Below are 21,336 nucleotides of genomic sequence, written 5' to 3'. Positions count from 1 at the left end.
TGTATGGTTTTGATAGTCTTATTTTACGTTCCGATATGTATATGCAAAGAGAATGATATGTCTCCCAATCATTAATTATAACTTATAACCTTTACACCAACTTTGGTAATGATAGCAATCACTTGTATAAGAAAACTAATAAATTCGAGACTATTTTTTCATATTTTATAAGTTATGTAGATACATAGTTTTTGAAAATCCATAAAGGGGATTTGGGAAAAGAAGATTACGACGATTCAGAACTACAAATGTGGTCTAGAGCCTTAGAACATTTCCAACCCAACCTCAAATCTTCAAATTTTGAGGTTTTGTGTCATTTCAATCCAATTTCAAATTTTCGAAACTATCTTTTATTTTTTTCGGTTTTTATAGTTATTTTTTTCATAAATATTAGTAAACGTTTGTTAATATCAAGGAGTATAATGCAAATAAATAAACTTTTAAAGATTTTTTTTGAAGATTTATGGTTGGAGTAATATACTTTCAAATCTTCATTTTAATGTTTTTTTTGAAAAAAGACTTTCAATTTAAAACATAAACTATTAATTATAAGACCAAAGCCTTATAGTTAGGAAGAGTTTGCATGAAACATGTTTCATGTTCATTTTAAGGTTTTGCTTTCCTTAAAATGAAATCTTGGATTTTTTTTTATCGATGGTTAATTATGTTATTACAAAGTCTTCGGTTAGAAAAACTCTTTGGAGGTTCATTAATAGATAGCATCAAGTACCGTTACTTTATTAATAATATTTGTGATTCGTGACTTTATGTTTAAGATTTAGGATTTTTTTGGGTTCTGCAAGTGTAATTGTGGTCATCTTTAGTATGTTTTTTTTTTTCATTTCTGAGAGTTTTTGGGATATTTCTCTCATAAGAACTTTTAAAATTTCATTTTAGAAAATTTCCAAGAATATTTGCGTTCCTTTAAAGTTTGTAGTTTTCTAGTATTAGTGTACAATCCAATCAAATTGGGTCCATAGCTCAGTGGTAGAGCAATTGACTGCAGATCAATAGGTCACCGGTTCGAACCCGGTTGGGCCCTTTATTTTTGAAGATTGTTTCCTTTATTTTTCTTTCCAAAGTGTTAATTATAAATGAATACGGTTCCATTTCAGGACTAATGTGCGATCTTAGACATTTATTCTCCACCATTATTAAACGATTAATTAATTCAAAAAAAGGAAAAGGAAAAACCAGAGTTTGAGCACAACTGAATAACTCTGTATCTCGAAACAATCGTTGTAACTTACTACAGTTAATAGTATTGTAAAATATGATCTTTTATTAATTTATAAAGTTAAAAAATATTTTTTAGATTTTTTCTATTGTAAAAATATACCGATCGGATGAATCAAACCGAACCAAATCGAACCCCATAATCGATTCGTCGTTAGAACGATCGGCTGAATAAGTCTCTATCATTTTCAAATATACACCTAAAATCGAACCCCATAATCAATTCGTCGTTATAACGATCGGATGAATAAAATAAAATTATTCCGCGGCGCCGACACTGATCACAACATTCGCCGGTTTTTCGCACCGGACATCGTCAGCCGTCGGATCACGCGTGTTGTCATACTCCTTAAAACATGCGATCCTTCCCAACTCCTCCACTTCCTCTATCACATTGTCAAGCCTCGCCACCATCTCCACCAGCAACGACGCAAACGCCGCGAACGGCAAAGCCTCCGAGAACTCAAGGCTCGTCATCACCGCTATTTTACTCAGCTGCGGCCGTAACATCCTCCTCTCTCCCGCCGCCGACGTCGTCTCCGACCTATTATTGTTCTTGAACGATCTCCTGTACTCCATCAAAGCTGACGTGTCCGTCCTGAAGCTAGACAGCGAAACGGCGCCGCTTTGGCCTTGACGTGAACCAGTACTCTCCGTAGTTTTGTTTGAAACGTCGTTTGCACGGTTGCGTTGTGAAACTGCGTTTTGGTGTTTATTGTTGTGACGATGCAGATTGGAGCCGAGGAAGAGTTTAGGCTGAGACTTGATAGCCGAGTTAAGGTCTTGGAGTGCCACGTGAAGATGATCGGAGAGAATCTCAGGCGAACAGTGACGGTGGTTTGAGATGCTATCGGCGAGTTCCGACAAAGCTTTGCACACTTCTCCGGCTAATCTTACACAAGGATCTTTGAAAAGAGCGCGAACAGATCTTGGAGTCTTGAAAGAAAATTAATAAAGTAAAGATCATTTAATTTAATTCAACTTAACCTAAAACATGTATTTTATTTAATGTATAATTATACGTACTTGGATCTCAGTTTGTAAGCAACCGTGAAGAGCAACAACAGTGTAACCAAATTGACGAAGAACAGCTCCAACTTTCACATATTGTTGACATGGGAATCTATGACATCGTATCGTGTGTCTTGGCTCCCAGTTTGCATATAATGCCTTTATTTCATAAAATTATATTATTTTGTGGTTTTTTATTTTATTTATTCTCAATTAAAGAACTATAAAAAGACTTACCAGTGTTTCGTCAATGGATTTAGAATCCAAAACAGCTTGATACCCTTCATAGATTCTGTCTTTTGAATCTGATGTTTCTTTCTCTTTTTCCTCAAAGTACTCACTCACACATGCTACAAAACAAAAAAAAAATATTAAAAATGGATATGAATTATGTTATTTCTAAGATGTTTAACTAATATTACATACGTTATATGTACCTTCTATAGAGCGAGAGAGGCCTTGGAGTTTACCGACGGTGGTCTTGTGTAGATCTTCACCGGACCAAATAGGAAAAACAAGAAGGCTCATGAAAAGACATATTCCGCAACCGATAGCTATAGTGTAGAATCTATCGTGTGCTATGGTTATCACACTGTCTACTCTATAGCTTGAAACCGTTATGAGATTGAACGTCAAGAGAAATATCACAACACCATAATCGTAATTCTTCTTTATATACGGTATAAACCTTATATATGTTGCAGCCGCTCCTGTAATAATTTAGAAGAGGCACAAATTTTAGTAGTTTTATTGTTAGAACTTAATATACAGAAATAAATTCAAAAAGATTAGTTTAGGTTTAGAAATTATAAACTGGATAACAAAATTCTGTTTCATGCTATTTATCACAGATGATATATATCATGCTGCATGTTCAAAGAACGGAAAGTCAACTAATATATTCTTGAAATATATACAAAACAATCAGACGTATACACCTAAAGTTACTATACAATAAAAGGGTAAATATATAGAAAAACACATACCAATGATAAAAACAGCAGTGCCAATGAAGATAGCTCGAAGACCTTTTCCCGAATCATTAGCAACAAACTCAATGAAAAATGCCAAAGATCCTGCGATTAGTGTTCCTAATCCTCTGTTAAGCCCTTTGCACAACGTTGCACCTAAAGAATAAAAAAATCCATCACATGTGATATATATGCCACTAATTAAATTACTATATTAATGAATTCAAATTATATGTACAATAAAAGGATCATTGACACTTGGCTACACTTACCGGCAGAGAACTCGAGAACGACGACGACGGTCATGACAGCCCAAATCGCATTGCTCCCAATGTCTTTGAAGAGAGGCTCCATGAGATATAACAAAGAGACAAGTGTCAAGGAAATACCTACTTTAAGGGCATGTATTACCCTTCTTGGATCTTCTTTTCCGACATCCCAAAGCCTTTTCGGAATCTTTTTGATTTTCTCGGAAGGTTCTAACACTTTCCACTTGTTATTTCTCAAACCTTCCTCCATCTCAGTGCTTCCTACGTGAACCTTGTTGGACATTTTGAGGGAGAGAAAGTGGTTCTATATTTTTTTCTCTCTCTTTTTGTAATAGAATGTGTTGTTATTGTGCTACTCTCTATATATAGCTCTTTGTGTGTGTGTATATGTGTATATATAGAGTGATGGGGATCTATGGTTTGCGTTCATACTTGTTAATACGTGTGATTGTGTTGGTTGAACTACGAGAATTTCATTTATTAGGTTTCGATTCGTAATTTTTTTTACTTGTCGCATGATTTTACAAAATCATGATTATATTAGGGTTCAAATCTATTTTGATGTTTTTACATTCTGATGAGAAAATAAAATATCCTTTTGCAATTTCGCTTAATGGTCATTTTATTCTGTTTATCTCGTAATGATTTTCTTTTACTTTTAACGATTATTGTTTGTAAAAAATACAAAAAAAAAAACTCTATTCGACGTTCCCAACAAATATAAAACCCTCCTGATGTTACTTTGTTACCTCTATATGTCTATATACTTTTACATAATTACCTTTAATAGGTACATAATAATATTCTCTTGTGGCAAGTGATGAAAGATTAGATTGATGGGTTTCACATGACGTGCAAATATTGATGTTGATATTAATTGAACTACCTTTTTCTATTTTATTCACAAGATCGAAAATATGAAGTCAAAAGTTACTGAAAAAGATACTAAACTAACATACGTTCCATAAAAACAAATTATACGTTCCATAATTTTACTAATTATAAAATATGAGATCAAATTATTATTCTTAGATATTAACATTGCATTGTATAATACTATGCATGTGTCATCCAATGTAAACTAATATTGTTATATAGTTCGAAAAACTAGATCCTTAGTTACAAATTAACGTTGTGTTATCTAACTAAATACAAAAGTAGAGGACATACACATTTTAGTTACACGAATTAGTCGAACATAATTAAATCATACCACTAGTTTTTTTATCACATTGATTATGTATGCGAGGAATTAGAATTAGTTAATCACTTTGTATTAGGTCAAAAAGAGATTAAATATGTAGTCCTTAGACGAACTTTTATTTTACAGCACAATAAGTTATTGATCATATATATGACCAATAAAACATATGTAAACAATCTACACGAACACAAACTCAAATTGTATTATGATAAACCATAAACGATACAAGGTTTCATTAGGAAACATACTGGTGATAAATATAATACAGTCTAAAGCATATAAATTTTTTCTTATAAAAAAGAAGTCTTTAACAAGTTATGAATATCTCAACTAAAGTTGACATTTTGGATCCTTGAAAGCCGTACCAACGTTGACACATAACACATGTATACCTTCCTTTTATTGCACGGGGACAACTAATTTTACAAATTGGGTTTTAAATCACATTACGCAAACTAAATGCCACGTTAATCACTAAATACGAAACAGCCATGTAAAATTCATAATATCTAAGTTATTCATATCTAACCAAAAATAACTTCTGACTTCGAACAACAAGGAAATAAATACAACATGAGACGATTATAGTTAACAAATTAGTGGACTACATTAAACCAAAAAAAAAAAAATTTAGTGGACTACAAAATTTGATATTTCATTTTCTTTTTAATTGTGAAGTTAATTCGCTGTATTGGGACGTATATTTGGCAGGATATATTTAAATTTATATGTTACAAAAAAATATTTAAATTTATATTTTGGAACAATATTTAAATTTATATAAAATAATTGTCCCAAAAAACTGAAAAAAAAACATGAAGCAATAATAATGTTCTTACTGCTTCGGCTTGGAGAAATATTGTTTAAAATCGTATTTTCACGAAATGTAACGTCTCTCTTACCGCATTCTTTCACCAAAAAGGGAAAAGAAACGTGAACAGTATTAATGATCACACGGGTTTCGACTTTTGAGTTTGATACACACAACTCATTGAAATGGATTCGCTGGAAAAACAGTTATGAATTCACCGTCCAAAGAAAATTGTATTTTTTTTTCTACGTGACTGATTAGTTAACCTGATTATAATATGTTTCAATTTTTTTAATAAAACAAGGTTTTTGATTCTACATATTGTGAACTTCTAATGATCCCAAATTAGCGCCGTAGTCGATCAACCAACTCCATTGATTCTATTATTTTAAAAAATTACGTTCATTGTTGCAAAATGCAAGAAGATCAAGATGGGTGATGGGTTGTTTACATGTTTACAAAAGGTTGATTTACAAATGGACATCTTTTATTTTCTTGATCAACTTGATTTTGTCACTCTAGATATTTTTAGTTCTACATTGAGTTTGTAGTCACATATTATTCAAAATGTAAGATATGTTATAGAAATTTTCATGATATTTTGTTATTTATAAATTAACTTTATTTTAATCAGAAATTATGACTAATTTTATATTACAGATTTCTGATAACAGGTGATTTATTATTTAGTTTACTTTTTATGATATTTTTTTTAATGTGTTTTAGTTCTTTTTTTTTGGCCGAAACATCAAACATCGTATTAGTTAAGTTATTAAAATGACCAATAAATATTTAAATATACGATTCTCTTTGTAGTGTTGTGTGTCAAGGTGAGATCTTTGTATGCAAATTTAACAGCTGTTTCTTTACTTTAGGGTGTTGTGTTGTTGAGCTTATGAGATTTCAGATTTCTCGTGTGTTGTCCACGTCGCTCATGTGGGTTCTCTCCTCGTGTCAGAAGAAAAGATAGTTGAAGAAAATGAAATTACCAACAAAAAGAAACTTTGGTTCATGTTTAGTTAGCCAAAAGAGATTTTGATCATATCATGTGTATAAACACAAAGAAATAGTAATACATATTACAAAGTCCAATAGATGAAAAATTATGTGTAAACACAAACCCTAATTAAAATCAGTTGTGGCTATCTAATAATTATAAAACTAGTCTTGTTTTGCTCAAGAATCAGGAACAAAATTTCATCTCAGAATCTTATTAATAGTCTATCGGTTGATACCAAGTATTAAAATGCTGATGAAACAAAAGAAACCTGTCCCAACTTCTATGTCCCAAATCAGTTCATACTATAAGTGATCTTCTTTGATTGTATACCACCTTAGTCCCTGATTCAAAAGAGTATAAAACTATAACATAGTGTAGGAAATAAAAACAAATATACAAGAGGAGATAATGCAATCTCTTAACAAAGTAAACTCCACTACCAATCCAGTGACGTAAACGGCTTCACAATCAAAATCCAGAATTCAGGTAGCTGAAGGGATCACACCAAAACCAGGATTGGGTTGAAAACGTTAAACACCTTCTGCGAGGACTAGAGAAGTAAAGGCCCAGAAAAGACTATGTGATTGTGAACCAATACAATTATGAAAAAGTAAAGAAAAATCTCGGTTGCACTACATAGAAAGTGATGCTTTCCACAGATTGTCTTTACTGCAAGACTTGCAGATTGGGTTTAGAGCAATCAAATTAAAGAAAGTGAGGCAAAGCCGCAACACAAGAAGAGAGAGATACTTTCTTGGAATACAAAATGAGAAAATCAAGCTATGAACTATATGTGGAACAAAAATTACGAATGGTTAAAGTACAAGTAAAGAATAAGGAATATTTTCTATTAACTCCACATTTTAGTCTATTAAAACCTAATCGATCAGAAAGTTTAATGATGATTGTAAGAAGCTAATCCTGCTAACTCAACCAAAGTTCCAGACTTGATTCAAGCATCAATTCATAATAAAAAAAATAACAAGAGTTCGAGAACCTAAATACCACGCAAATAGAGGAAACTGGATTCACAAGAATCTTCTTTTTTTTTCCTTCTCTTCATGTTGAACTGGGCGGTAAATGATTTTATATTTATTTAGTACAAAAAAAATTACTTTTGGCTCGCTATTGGTTAGCATTTATGCCCATCAGAAAAGTTCAGTCGCTAAGTTTTCATTATTAGCTCTTGGCAAGTGTTCCCAAAACCGAGTCTAAAGAGCAACAATCCTAAATAATCAAATGGTTCATGGGTCGAGCTCACTGAGTTTGCTTCCCTGTTTGTATACCTCAGAATTGTCCTTAGTAGATGGAGCTTTCATAATCGTACTAACAGAAATTCAGTAAATAGAAGAAAGAGACACACCATTCAGTTTAATTTAAATTTATACAAGCACTGGGTTAAATACTTCAAAAGGAAACATAGACTAGAAAGGAAGATAATATAACTTTAGTAAACACAAAAAAGAGAGTTTTAGTTAGTGTACAATAAACGCCTCGGTGAGAAAGGACTCTCCCAGGCACTATTCCCAAAGTAAGAGAGACGACTTTAGACAACGGTTGAAAGCAGGACAGTGACTACTCGTATCTTTGCTCAAACCGGAAAGTTCTCATCGGTTTCTTCATGGCTCTTTGATGAAAACCCTACTTCTTTACCTCAAGTAGCATCCTCCACGAAGCTCATCTTTTCAAACCTCATGCCTCAACAAGTTTTACTCCACAGATCTACGGCTTTCTTTTGCATCTAGCATCTAATACACTCAAGAAACGTCAAGCTGGTATCTAACATCCCCACTTCCGTGCAGAACAAGACTTCCGTCTCACCAGATTACTGAAAAGTAAAGATGGCAAGAAGATTGACATGGGATGAGAAAGGCAAAAACCAACTGGTAGAGAAAGATGAACCTCTTATCAAACGAATCAAGGCGCCCTACGTTGATAACTCTGCTCTCATCAAAGATAATGCGCTCACACTGATTGGAAGAACCACTAACCCTCAGGAACAGAGAATTTGGGCTCTTATCCCTGCCCTCCCACGCAAATGGCAACTACAAGGGAGAGTATCAGGCTCAGATCTGGGAAATGGCTGCTTCCAATTCAGATTTGAAAGAGAAGAAGATCTAAAGCGAGTTCTGGAAAACAGACCCTACCACTTTGCGTACTGGATGGTCATACTCCAACGATGGGAACCAGTCATCTCAGCGACTTTCCCCTCGCAGATCCCGTTCTGGATCCGAATAAAAGGACTACCCCTCCACTTCTGGCATGAAGATATGCTGCGCGACATAGGGAAGGATCTGGGAACACTCATGAATCATGAGCTCACAAAAACCTTGGCGAGAATCCAGGTTCTAGTCGATGGACTTAAACCATTGGTTAAAAAATCCATCGTCGAGTTTGACTCTGGAGAGGAAAGCTTAATTCATCTGGAATACGAGCGCCTAGAGAACCACTGCTCCCTCTGCAATGCCCTCTCCCATCTCAAGAAAGATTGTCCTAGCTTCACAGGAGATAACCAAGCTACAACTCAGCACCAGGAAACAAAGGTGAGAGAGATGAGCGAGAGAGATCTTTCTAATGCCAGACCCCTCCTCTACAGCAACATGGAACAAGATCACACCTCATTGCATCGTGAGGGAGAAAAGCAGGGGACTACGACCAGAGAAACCAGAAGCCCTAGGCCTTTCAAAGATAGAGTTGACAGACATGGCAATAGCTTTGGTACTAGAGTCGCTACAAAACAAACAAGAGTTCCACCTCCCACAAAAAACATGATGTCCAAAAGCGATATAGCAGAAACTTGGAGGAAAGATTCTAACCTCAAAGAACCGGAACCCGTGATCTACTCATCTCCTTCCTACACAACAAGAAGAGAACCAGCTGCAATAAGAGAACACTACAAGCGGGCCCCTTTCCCACAAAGGGAACTCAAAGAATGGAGAGTAAAACCTACGACAGTAACGGTCCCTGAAGCACAAAAAGATAGCTCAAATCATTTGGAGCGTCGTGACTCCAGAACCGAACCTCTACAACTCCAATACCACCAAAGCTCAGAGGGACAACAAACTGAAGAGGAAATTCAAAAGGACCTTCACGAAGCAACTATGCTGTACCTGAGCTGCTCAGACCCCACAGAGGCAGCAGCCAGAAGGCAGAGAGTAAAGTTTGGAGATGATAGAGGCCAGGTAGAAGAGACCACAGCTGCACTGCTAAAAGCCCAAGGCCGCCGAGAGAACTACCTAGCGCCTGAAGAAACAAGACATAACCATGTCACTATTAGATCAAAAGAGCAAGTCTTGGAGGATCTTAATGCAGTTACACTCCAATACCTTAGCTGTTCAGATCCTACTGAAGCTGCAGCTAGGAGACAACGGGTCCTTAACAGTGAGGCGTCAGGCTTAGTGGAAAAGACAGCAGCTTCAATCCTAGCTTCGGAAACAACCCCGAGACGCCCGCTTTCACCTTGGGAGCAAGGCATCAAGTCAATAAGCCCACCGGGAGAGGGGTCTCTTATGGGACTACGTCAAGACCAAATCTTCACCCCCATCCCAAGAGAAGAAGAAGATCTAGGCTTTGACCCACCTTATAGTGTTGAACCTGCCCAAATTAACACTCTCCGGGTGCAAGAAGTCAGAGAACACCCTGCACGCATTAGATCAATTATTGTTAGCCCCCCTGAGACGACGGAAACATCTCCTCTGCAACAACAGTTAATCCCTGAGCTGCAGGAGGAAGAAACTCTTAATGACTTCCAAAACAAAGTAAGGGAAAGAACGGTGCGACATCATAAAGCAAGATCACCACGAAGCGGAACTAATGTCCTGCGAGGAGCCAGCACAAAGAAAAGAAGATTATCACAAATTCTTCACTCACCAGGAGCTAACAAAAAACAAAAGAATGATGTACCAAACAAAGGACGTACTCGCGGGGAAGCTTCAAAGTCGGGTAACAAGGCATCAGAGAACCCAAAGAACCCACCTATCCAACTAATTCCAGCTATGTCGAAGAAGAAAATGGATTTTCGGGTTCCCCCTCCCCAGGCTCCTTAGTCGTTCTGAGCTGGAACTGTTGTGGGTTGGGGAACCCCATAACAGTCCAGCGTCTGAAGGAGCTTCGGAAAAGGAAGTCTCCTGACATAGTGTTCCTAATGGAAACAAAGAACTCAGAAGAGATGATTAGGAAGGAACTCCCCTGGCTGAAAGAGGAAAATAACTGCATAGTTCCCCCCCATAGCCCCGGCGGTGGTGGTCTGATTCTCAGTTGGAAAAAAGACATTGATCTTACTGTCCTTTCTACGACAGACAACTTCATTGAAACGAGAATCAGTTCCAAAGGAAAGAGCTTCCTGACTACCTTTCTTTACGGAGAACCTGATCACACAAAACGTAATGCAGTCTGGAACGAGCTAACTACTCTACATGCTAACCTAAAGGAACCTTGGTTCTTAACAGGGGATTTCAATGAACTGCAAGATAATAGTGAGAAAAAAGGAGGACCAGAGAGAGCAGAAGGCACCTTTGGAGCCTTCAGAACATTCCTATCTGAAAATGACCTGTTTGATCTCAAACATTCTGGTAACCCTTTCTCTTGGAGGGGTAAAAGAGGTGCACACCTTGTTAGATGTCGCCTCGACAGAGCTATGAGCAACCCAGAATGGATGGAGCTCTTCCCCTCCTGCCGCTGTCAATATCTTAAATTCGAGGGATCTGATCACCGCCCTATCCTCTCCTACCTGGATACAACAAGAAAGAAAGGCCATAACTTATTCCGCTATGACAGACGCCTAAAAGATCAAAAAGAGATTAAAGAATTGGTAGCGGAGATCTGGCAAAACTGTACTTACCTTGGAGTAGAGGCTAGACTCGTCTTAGTCCGCAGAGCAATTTGTAAATGGTGCAAGCTGTTCCAGGAAAATAGCAAACAAACCATTGAGAATCTACGAGTAGAGCTTGATGATCAGATGACTAAGGACGACCCAGATGAGGACAGGATCCAAGATATCAATAAACTCATCCTAAAAGCTTATAATTCAGAAGAAGCATACTGGAAACAGAGAAGTCGACTTCTTTGGCTAACTCTAGGAGACTCAAACTCTGGCTATTTCCATGCAGTGACAAAGACGCGAAAGGCAAGAAACAGGCTAACGGTTATGGAGAATAAGGATGGCATACCTGTCTATGAAGAAGACCAAATCTCAGCGTTAGTCTGTTCCTACTATGACAACCTCTTCACTGCAAATCAAAGAGGAGAAATTTCTTCAACGATCTCCCAAGCGCTCAAGCCCTGTGTAACTCAGGAATGGAACGAGCTGCTTACCAGAGACCCATCACCGGCTGAAATAAAAGAAGCACTCTTTGCAATCCACGCAGATAAGGCTCCCGGGCCTGACGGGTTCTCAGCAAGTTTCTTCCACTCAAATTGGGAGACCATCGGCCAATCGATCATCACTGAGATCCAAGAGTTCTTCTCCACGGGCGTATTGTCACCAACATTGAATGTGACTCATGTTAGGCTGATCCCTAAGACATTAGGAGCGAAAAGAGTGGATGAATACCGACCTATAGCTTTGTGCAATGTGTACTATAAAGTCATCTCTAAGCTCCTATCCTTGCGCCTGAAACCCATACTTTGCTCCATAATCTCAGAGAACCAATCCGCTTTTATTCCTGGAAGGGCAATAACAGATAATGTTCTAATTACGCATGAGGTACTGCAATTTCTCAAGACTTCACAAGCTAAAAAACAGTGTGCAATGGCAGTCAAGATGGATATGTCAAAGGCCTACGACAGAGTGGAATGGGAGTTCATAGCTCAAGTAATGAAACGCCTAGGTTTTCATGAAAAATCAGTTGTGGCTATCTAATAATTATAAAACTAGTCTTGTTTTGCTCAAGAATCAGGAACAAAATTTCATCTCAGAATCTTATTAATAGTCTATCGGTTGATACCAAGTATTAAAATGCTGATGAAACAAAAGAAACCTGTCCCAACTTCTATGTCCCAAATCAGTTCATACTATAAGTGATCTTCTTTGATTGTATACCACCTTAGTCCCTGATTCAAAAGAGTATAAAACTATAACATAGTGTAGGAAATAAAAACAAATATACAAGAGGAGATAATGCAATCTCTTAACAAAGTAAACTCCACTACCAATCCAGTGACGTAAACGGCTTCACAATCAAAATCCAGAATTCAGGTAGCTGAAGGGATCACACCAAAACCAGGATTGGGTTGAAAACGTTAAACACCTTCTGCGAGGACTAGAGAAGTAAAGGCCCAGAAAAGACTATGTGATTGTGAACCAATACAATTATGAAAAAGTAAAGAAAAATCTCGGTTGCACTACATAGAAAGTGATGCTTTCCACAGATTGTCTTTACTGCAAGACTTGCAGATTGGGTTTAGAGCAATCAAATTAAAGAAAGTGAGGCAAAGCCGCAACACAAGAAGAGAGAGATACTTTCTTGGAATACAAAATGAGAAAATCAAGCTATGAACTATATGTGGAACAAAAATTACGAATGGTTAAAGTACAAGTAAAGAATAAGGAATATTTTCTATTAACTCCACATTTTAGTCTATTAAAACCTAATCGATCAGAAAGTTTAATGATGATTGTAAGAAGCTAATCCTGCTAACTCAACCAAAGTTCCAGACTTGATTCAAGCATCAATTCATAATAAAAAAAATAACAAGAGTTCGAGAACCTAAATACCACGCAAATAGAGGAAACTGGATTCACAAGAATCTTCTTTTTTTTTCCTTCTCTTCATGTTGAACTGGGCGGTAAATGATTTTATATTTATTTAGTACAAAAAAAATTACTTTTGGCTCGCTATTGGTTAGCATTTATGCCCATCAGAAAAGTTCAGTCGCTAAGTTTTCATTATTAGCTCTTGGCAAGTGTTCCCAAAACCGAGTCTAAAGAGCAACAATCCTAAATAATCAAATGGTTCATGGGTCGAGCTCACTGAGTTTGCTTCCCTGTTTGTATACCTCAGAATTGTCCTTAGTAGATGGAGCTTTCATAATCGTACTAACAGAAATTCAGTAAATAGAAGAAAGAGACACACCATTCAGTTTAATTTAAATTTATACAAGCACTGGGTTAAATACTTCAAAAGGAAACATAGACTAGAAAGGAAGATAATATAACTTTAGTAAACACAATTTCAACGTCTAGTAAAACGTAATGATCTCGGGAGAAAACCCTTCCGGGGTGCATTCCTCGTACGTTTAGTCTTGGGAGGATATCCTACCTACAACATTTATATTATATGAAATGAAACATATGAGTATTTGGATATGTATTTATATTTTTCACTGTTGAGAATCTTTTATATCATTATTAAGAAGAAAAAAACTTGCCTCGTCATAGTAGTTGGATATTTTATATTGCCTTTGCCGGTGAGGAAAGGCTTGAGTATGCGAAAGCATTCTCTTCTCCTGTTTGACAACGAGTAGAAAGAGTTAAAACAATCTATTTATTGATATAGAGGGGAGAGGGGAGAGGATGCGCGTACTTCCTGTGTATGATCTTTACTTGCGAGATGCTTATTGAAATCATCCAGGCTTTTGCAATCACATAAACACAATGTGCAACAAAACATTCCGGTAGAAGCTGCAACAACCCTTTCACTTTCACTGCACTTGTGAAGAATGTTTCTTTTTGTCTCTGAAACTGGGGAGGAAAAAAAAGAAGCTCAGCGTAATTAATTTGGTGGTAATGTAAGAGTAGAGAACGAACAAACCTGCAAGTAAGTTATCCCAGAGCCACTCAGCAGAAGTGACCAGGACAGGCATTTCAAAAGGCCTAACTGAATAAGCCAAAAAACAGTTGTAGTTACTCTCTTGTAGTTTCCGGCAAATAAGTGTTGAACGGTCCTTGCTGGAAGCGACTTCATCCGATATGATCATAATCGAAGCCGGAGCAGGATTATCTTTTGTCCATATCTCAAAATCTGTAATCATGCGACTGTAATGGACCCCTGTTTCAACAAAAGGAAATTAATAATTTCAGTTGAAAATTAATTAATCATTAATAATAATTATATAACAGCAGGGAGATGAGACTAACAGGGAAGGGTATGTGAAAAATCGACTCCAGTAGAAGAGAGCGCAAGAAGGTGGTGAACAGGTGTTTGTTTTTGGTCGGCAAAGGCAGTGATGGAGACAGGACCTGTGTAGCTTAGTTCCTTCAACGCTCTTTCTATACTTGGACGGACCCGACGAGCATCATACCCCTCGGGAATCGGACAGTCATTCATGTCCCACAACACATGTATTTTAGCTGTGGCGTTTTCAGGCGTGGCCGGGTAGTTCCTTGCCCACGCCTTCGTTACACATAACAGTTGTTTATCCGGAGGATTTATAGCCTCCTGCTCGACAAAGAGTTGTTGCTCAGATTATGAAACAAAAGAATTTGAGACAGACAGAGAGAGAGGATGCTTGCTTACTTCCATTCCATGTTTATAACTGGAGAGATGCTTCCTGAATTTCTTTAGGCTTTTGCAATCGAAATTGCACGATTTGCAATAAAACACGGCAGCAGATGATAATCCACACGTCACAAGTGGTGGTGTGCCTTCTTCTCCTAGTAATTGTTCCCAGCGCCAATTTGCATAATAGACGAGGAGTAAATCATCGCGACTCTTCATTGAATTAGCCTGAAAAAGGTCGTATCTAGTGCGCTGTTGTAGCCGGGCCAGATCCCACGAGAAGTCACCTTCCACCTGATCGGATATGATCATCATTGTAGCCGGAGGTGGATTTTGACCTCGCCATTCCACCATATCCCGATACATGACTGAGCGCGTGCTTTCTGTGTGAGTGGATCGATCAAAAAACATAAACGTGGGGCGGGGCGGGGGTTGTTATAATATAATAACATCAGAAAAAGACTAACCTACTATGGTATGTACAACAGCGACTCCAGTGGAAGAGAGCGCTAGAAGGTGGTGATCAGGGGTTTGTGTTTGGTTGCCATAGGCAGTGATGGAGACAGGACCAGTGTAGCCTATTTTTTCGAACGCCCTTTCCATACTTGGACGGACCCGACGAGCATCATACCCCTCCGGAATCGGACAGTCCTTCATGTCCCACCACACCTCTATTTTAGAGGTCTCCGCTGCATCGTTCCCCGACATCCGCATCGTTCTCGGGATCGCAACTGACTCACGACAGAGAGAGAGGGAGAGCCAATGTTGCTAGGGGTTTCATCTGTTTCTTTTTTTTTCTGTCAATTTTCACCAATCAAACCTGTATTTATTTATATATCCAGTAACTTTTCCGGTTAGGTTAAAATTCTTTTGATTTATTTTTGGTTTGGTTAAAAATTCTTTTGGTTTAATTTTGATTTGGTGAAGCATATAAACACACGGAAATTTGTATTTTTTTGATCGACAAAGAGACGTCTGAGACCTTGTATATGTTTTCACACCATATTAGGTGATGTTTGTTTGTTTAGTTTCTAGATTTTGGATTTTGATTTTTGATTTTTAATTTTGGTTTTTGAATTTAGATATTGGTTTTTGATTTTGCAGTAGATTTTAGTTTTTTTGAAAAACATGATTGGTGATTTTAGATTTTGGTTTTAGTTTTAGCTTTTAAAATAATAAAACGAAAATATATTTAAAGTAAAATATTTATCCTGGAATAGTAAAATATAATATATCATTATCAAAACACACATAAGCTTATTTAAAAATTAAAAAAAAAAAGCAAAAACAAAATAATATAATTCAATGTTTAAACATACACTTAAAATTTTAATTCTATGTTTAAACATAAATTTATACATATTATATATACATCTATACTCTATTTATCATTTTTATTTATTTTTCTTTTACTCATTCATAATATAGTAATATTTATAGTAAAAAAAAAAAAGAACTGAAAATCCATAGGACAAGTTATGATAAAAACCAATGAAAACCATGATTTTTTTTTGTTTACAAATAGATATTGTTTTTATTTAAATAGTTTCTCTGTATTTTTAATTGGTCATTTCTGTAGATATTACTTTATGAATGTACAACTATTTTAACAAAGAAAAAAAAAACTAAAACTAATGACAGTTTGCACAAAAAACCAAGAAAATATAAGGGGTGATTGGTTTGGCTGTATCAAATGACTTTAGTTTTAATTTTTATCTACGGCTCTAAAAGCCACCAATGGTGATTGGTAGTTGTTGTACGTGCTGTCTATAGCCCTATTTATTTCTACAACACCAAATTCAAAGCAATCAAGGGAGGTGATTGGTTGGGATGTAAAAAGTGACTTTACCTTTAATTTTCATCTACAACCTTAAATATTACCAATCATGCTTTATCTTGGTTTTTAAAGCTACAACCAAAAAAATTAAAGCTACAGCAAAAACACACAAAAAAATGGTTGTAAACATCTTATTTTCTAAAGCCCTATTTTTTTAGCTGTAGAAAATTTTAAAGCTACATCACTTAAAGCTAAATCAAAAATCCTACAGATAAAATGCTAAAATAAATTTTGTATAGTTACAACCCAACCAATCACCCCCAAGTTTTAATTTTTTTTTTTAAACCACAGCTCTTGAAATAACCTACAGATGTACAAGTTATATGCAGAGCCAAATATCCAAAGCAACTTTTTAGTGCTTTCCATAAAATTCTACAACAATAAAATCTAAAGCCACAACAAAAGGTGTACATATTTTTTTCTACAGCAAAAAAATTAAAGTTACAGCCATTACCAATCGGACCCAATACTATGAGAGATTTAGGATAGATGATTTAGGAAATATATTTATTGAAATATGGAAGTTTCCATATTTTTTGTGATTTGCCTATAATATGTAATATATGTATATCAGAGCGCTGAAGAGAGTGTTCGCTTGACGAACCTATCACGAGTGACGAGTTTGAATGGAAGACGATGGCTACGCGGTGGATGGAAGAGCAATCTACGGCAGAATTTGCTTCTTGATTTCGCGATTCAACAAATATCGGCCGTAAACTTTTCACCTTCTCGGAAAGTGACGAAGAAGAAGAAGTTACTTTTGGGAGATGTGTAACTTCCGGATGACCACGCGTATTTTTAATTGGTTGGGTATGGAGCTCAAGCTTACCCTTGTACCCCACAATGGCATGGAGCTCAAGCTTACCAGTATAGCCCTCACGCCTGAGCTTATTCAGAATCATTCTATACACTCCAACCAAAGGATATGAAAGATTCTCGAAATCCCACCATGCTATGATGGGTCTACTCTTCAATTCATCGATCCAATCTTGTTCTTCCTTGATTAGTATCAGAGGCTCCCTCAACTTCTCCAGTTTCTTGAGCTTTTTTTACCTCTTCTTCTCAGCTTTCTTGATCTTTGAGGTAGGGCAGTAGATCTAGTGCTTGCTTGTGCGTCTTCTTCCTCTACACGCTTCCTCCATTTCGCTTCTTTCCTCTCCGTCTTACTCTTCACCCTCTCTTTCTGATTCTTCTTCTTGAGCGCCTACTTAGCATTCTTCTCCTCTTTGGAAAGGATTGGCTTCTCCTTCTTCTTCTTCTTCGAATTCTTTCCCATGGTTCGCAGATCAGAATCCTTCGCCGCTCAGAACTGAAACAAAAAATGCAAAAGAGTTACTTTACGTAAACAGTGACGGAGATTTGAAATTGAAGTCTATTACCTGACACGGCGGCCGAAACAAACGTCGAGGACTTCTCCGGCGGATCGCAACTGACTCGCGACAGAATGGGAGAGACGACGTGGCTAAGGGATTATTTATCTCTTTTAACTAAATGTAACTACAAATAGTAATAATATATAACTAGGTGATAACTCGCGCCCTACGTGGAGTGAGTAGATTTAGAGAGATTATTAATTTGAATTAATAGATATCATAAAGGTACATTGCATAAAAAGGGTAAATATTGTACAATAAAAGTATAGAAATAATTGTGCCGTTTCAATAACAAATTAATTCTGTTTTTTTTTACTTGTTTATATTTTAGTATATTTGTCGTATAGGTAGTGTAAAAGAGACAATAAGAGTTATACAAGTAAGCAAAAACTAATATACAATCATTTATGAAGTAGAGATATAACAAAACATAAGCAATAGAGTAATAAAATCCTTCATATACGAAATATAATAAAAACAATTAAAATTGAGAAAACATATGTGGTGAGTAGTGTCTTCAGAACTCTTCATTTGTAATCCTCATATGATCATTAAAAAAAGTGACAACCAATGAGAAAGCATTAATTTAGTGGTTGTGATTGCTTGAATGTAGTGGTAAAGTAGTTTTGAGAAGGAGACAATTGTGAGGAGATGTAGATATAAGGCATTCATATTATATGTGTAAGACACCACATATGTCTAGGATAAACTCGAAGCAATTAATAGTCACAATTTAAATCTTTTTATTCGAAATCGAGATCTGAATATTTTAATTGCCTTGTCTATAATACTACACTATTTTTTTTTTGTATTATAGGAAACAAACCGAGTATAAAAATTTGTAAATTAATCTTTGAAAGCAATCAGTGACAATCACTTGTCCTCTCACCAATTTGACTCGCTATAATTTTTAGTTTCCATATTATTGTATGATTCGATGTCTACTTTTAATCTATAATACCATAAAAAGTGTTTTATAAATTACGAATATAAACAAATTATAGTCATAATCGTATTTACATTCCTCATGAAACCGAAATTGAGGAAAAAACAATTAAAAATCACCTATTAATACGTGATTGATAGATGATTTGATGTAATTTATTTAAATTAAGCATATCCCTGGCATAACTAAGGGAATCACAATCATATTGCAGATTTTAACTATAACTTAGGTTGACATGACATAATTGACGTAGGAAGATCATCAATATCATTTGGGTTGTGACGCAAGTAAATCGTGATTGTTATTTCATATTTGATCTTTAGGAATATACATCAAACGAATAAATTCATCATACTTAACGTATGTCTAGAATTTATTTTTCATATAATTTGAATCAGAATTTTATAAAATAAACTTACATTTATTTGATGATTATATATATTGATCGTTTTGTTATGTATTTTGTATAATGATTTTAAGTTACAACATGTCAACTTGTGATTATCACATTTTATTTTATATAAGTTATATACGTAGGAAACCATATGATTCGACGTCTCTTATATAAGTGAGTTAACAATTACTATGTCGAACGCTATATTATTAATATACATGTAAATAATACATGGACAGTAATGATGCTGGATCGTTTGATGATATCAAGCCACTAAGTTTTATAATAATTTTTAAATAATATTTTGAGTTAGTCCATGTCAGCTTTAAAATTAGAAGTTGTATTTTTCATGCTCCTAAAACCATATGATAGACCTATTCAAATATCAGTGGTTCATTGATGAGTAATTCTAATTTGTATTGATTAATTTGCATTGATTAATAATCCGTGTAATATAACATGGAAAATAATAATGCGAAAACATTAATCGTAGACATTTTATTTTTGGTTAGTCAATAAAGAAGAAGCTTATAGCATATAAACTAATGACCAATGGCAGTTGTTGTAATTAGGCTAGTAAATTAAGGGTTTTTGAATATTGTTGGTGAGAGAGCTTGTGGTACTGACACGACGGAAATGACACTGTTGTAAATCACACATGAACTAAAAGTTATTTATCTCTAGTGCTCCTCAAATAATAAGAACTAGATTTCCACCAGTTGTGCGGGTATATATTTTTGCATTTATATATATAGATATTAGTTTTACATAATTATTATATATTTTTAATGTTACTCACATATTTAAATGTTTGTATAATTATGCCAAATATAATAATTTTATAGTTTTCATCTGTAAATTAAAATCATCACATATATATGTTGCTTATTATATATTTGTCCTATTGAATTTGCGTTTGATTACTAAACTAAATTTTTTAATGCATGAAATAACATATATGAAAACAATTTTGTATTTAATATATTATAATCATGATCCGTAATTCAAATCGCTAGATTTTTTTAGTAAGTTTTTAATGTTTATTAATTTTATAATAAATTACTGTATATTAAAAAGTTTAAGATAATTTAAATTTTTATACATGTATTATATAGTTTACTAATATTAACCCGTTCTACCAACATATTATATTTTTAGCATAAATATTTTATATTTATGAAAATAAAATATGTTAACTAATCAATTTAAAATAATTTTATCATATTTTGTTCAATATATCGTTTTTATTTTAAAATGATAGATATTATCATAAAATTGATAAAATAGGATATAATTTTATTCTTTTAGTAACATTTCATTACTAATTACAAAATTAGTTGAAATATTTATATTCAATTTATGACAATTAAGATCTTATTATAATTTTTTTCAAGAAATTTGTTAGAATTTAAAAAAAAAATTAAAAAATTAAAAGATATAAAAGATATTATGATTAAAGTAGTTAAAAATATTATATATAATAGCATTAGTGATATACATTTAATATAAAATTTAAATGATGGTCCAAATAAAAATATCACTCATCAAAAAATCATGATTTTTATTTTATTAGAAAAAAAATTTGAAAAAATTAAAATAGAAATAAATATTTATTTCTAAATTTTTTAAAAAAAAATTATTAGTAAATGTATTTTGAAATTTATAAATTTCATTTTATTTAAATTTTCATTTATAAACCAAAACTATATTAAATTTTAATTTCTAATTATATTTTATGATAATTTAAATTAAAACTAACTAATTTTTGAAAGTAAATTTAAAAAGATCCTAAGAAGATTTTAAAAAGATTTTGTTAGAACATTTTAAATATATTCATTTGTATTTC

At 34.6% G+C, this 21,336-nt stretch overlaps 2 protein-coding genes and 1 non-coding gene across 3 annotated transcripts; 1 reads left to right on the top strand and 2 right to left on the bottom strand.

Annotated features, from left to right (window-relative positions):
* The first annotated feature begins 970 nt into the window (after nt 1-970).
* TRNAC-GCA lies at nt 971-1,042 on the top strand. The gene has a single exon. It is a non-coding gene; the product is annotated as a tRNA-Cys (tRNA).
* Nucleotides 1,043-1,259: 217 nt separating this feature from the next.
* LOC103860958 (aluminum-activated malate transporter 12) lies at nt 1,260-7,945 on the bottom strand. Its single transcript, XM_009138639.3, has 6 exons — nt 3,491-7,945; nt 3,234-3,374; nt 2,685-2,957; nt 2,485-2,597; nt 2,263-2,406; nt 1,260-2,172 (listed from the first exon to the last, which is right to left on the bottom strand). The coding sequence occupies exons 1-6, from the start codon at nt 3,768-3,770 to the stop codon at nt 1,495-1,497; spliced, it is 1,629 nt and encodes a 542-aa protein (XP_009136887.2). The 5' UTR covers nt 3,771-7,945; the 3' UTR covers nt 1,260-1,494.
* A 5,585-nt stretch (nt 7,946-13,530) lies between these two features.
* Nucleotides 13,531-16,124, bottom strand: LOC103860956. Its single transcript, XM_033287813.1, has 7 exons — nt 15,408-16,124; nt 14,959-15,323; nt 14,580-14,880; nt 14,254-14,490; nt 14,026-14,183; nt 13,871-13,948; nt 13,531-13,761 (listed from the first exon to the last, which is right to left on the bottom strand). The coding sequence occupies exons 1-7, from the start codon at nt 15,652-15,654 to the stop codon at nt 13,675-13,677; spliced, it is 1,473 nt and encodes a 490-aa protein (XP_033143704.1). The 5' UTR covers nt 15,655-16,124; the 3' UTR covers nt 13,531-13,674.
* Nucleotides 16,125-21,336: the final 5,212 nt, after the last annotated feature.

This window comes from Brassica rapa, chromosome A03 (genome assembly GCF_000309985.2).
Source record: "Brassica rapa cultivar Chiifu-401-42 chromosome A03, CAAS_Brap_v3.01, whole genome shotgun sequence".
In the NCBI taxonomy this organism is placed as follows: Eukaryota; Viridiplantae; Streptophyta; class Magnoliopsida; order Brassicales; family Brassicaceae; genus Brassica; species Brassica rapa.
The sequence above is the reverse complement of the archived record's forward strand: the minus strand, read 5'-3'. Positions and strand labels throughout refer to the sequence as shown.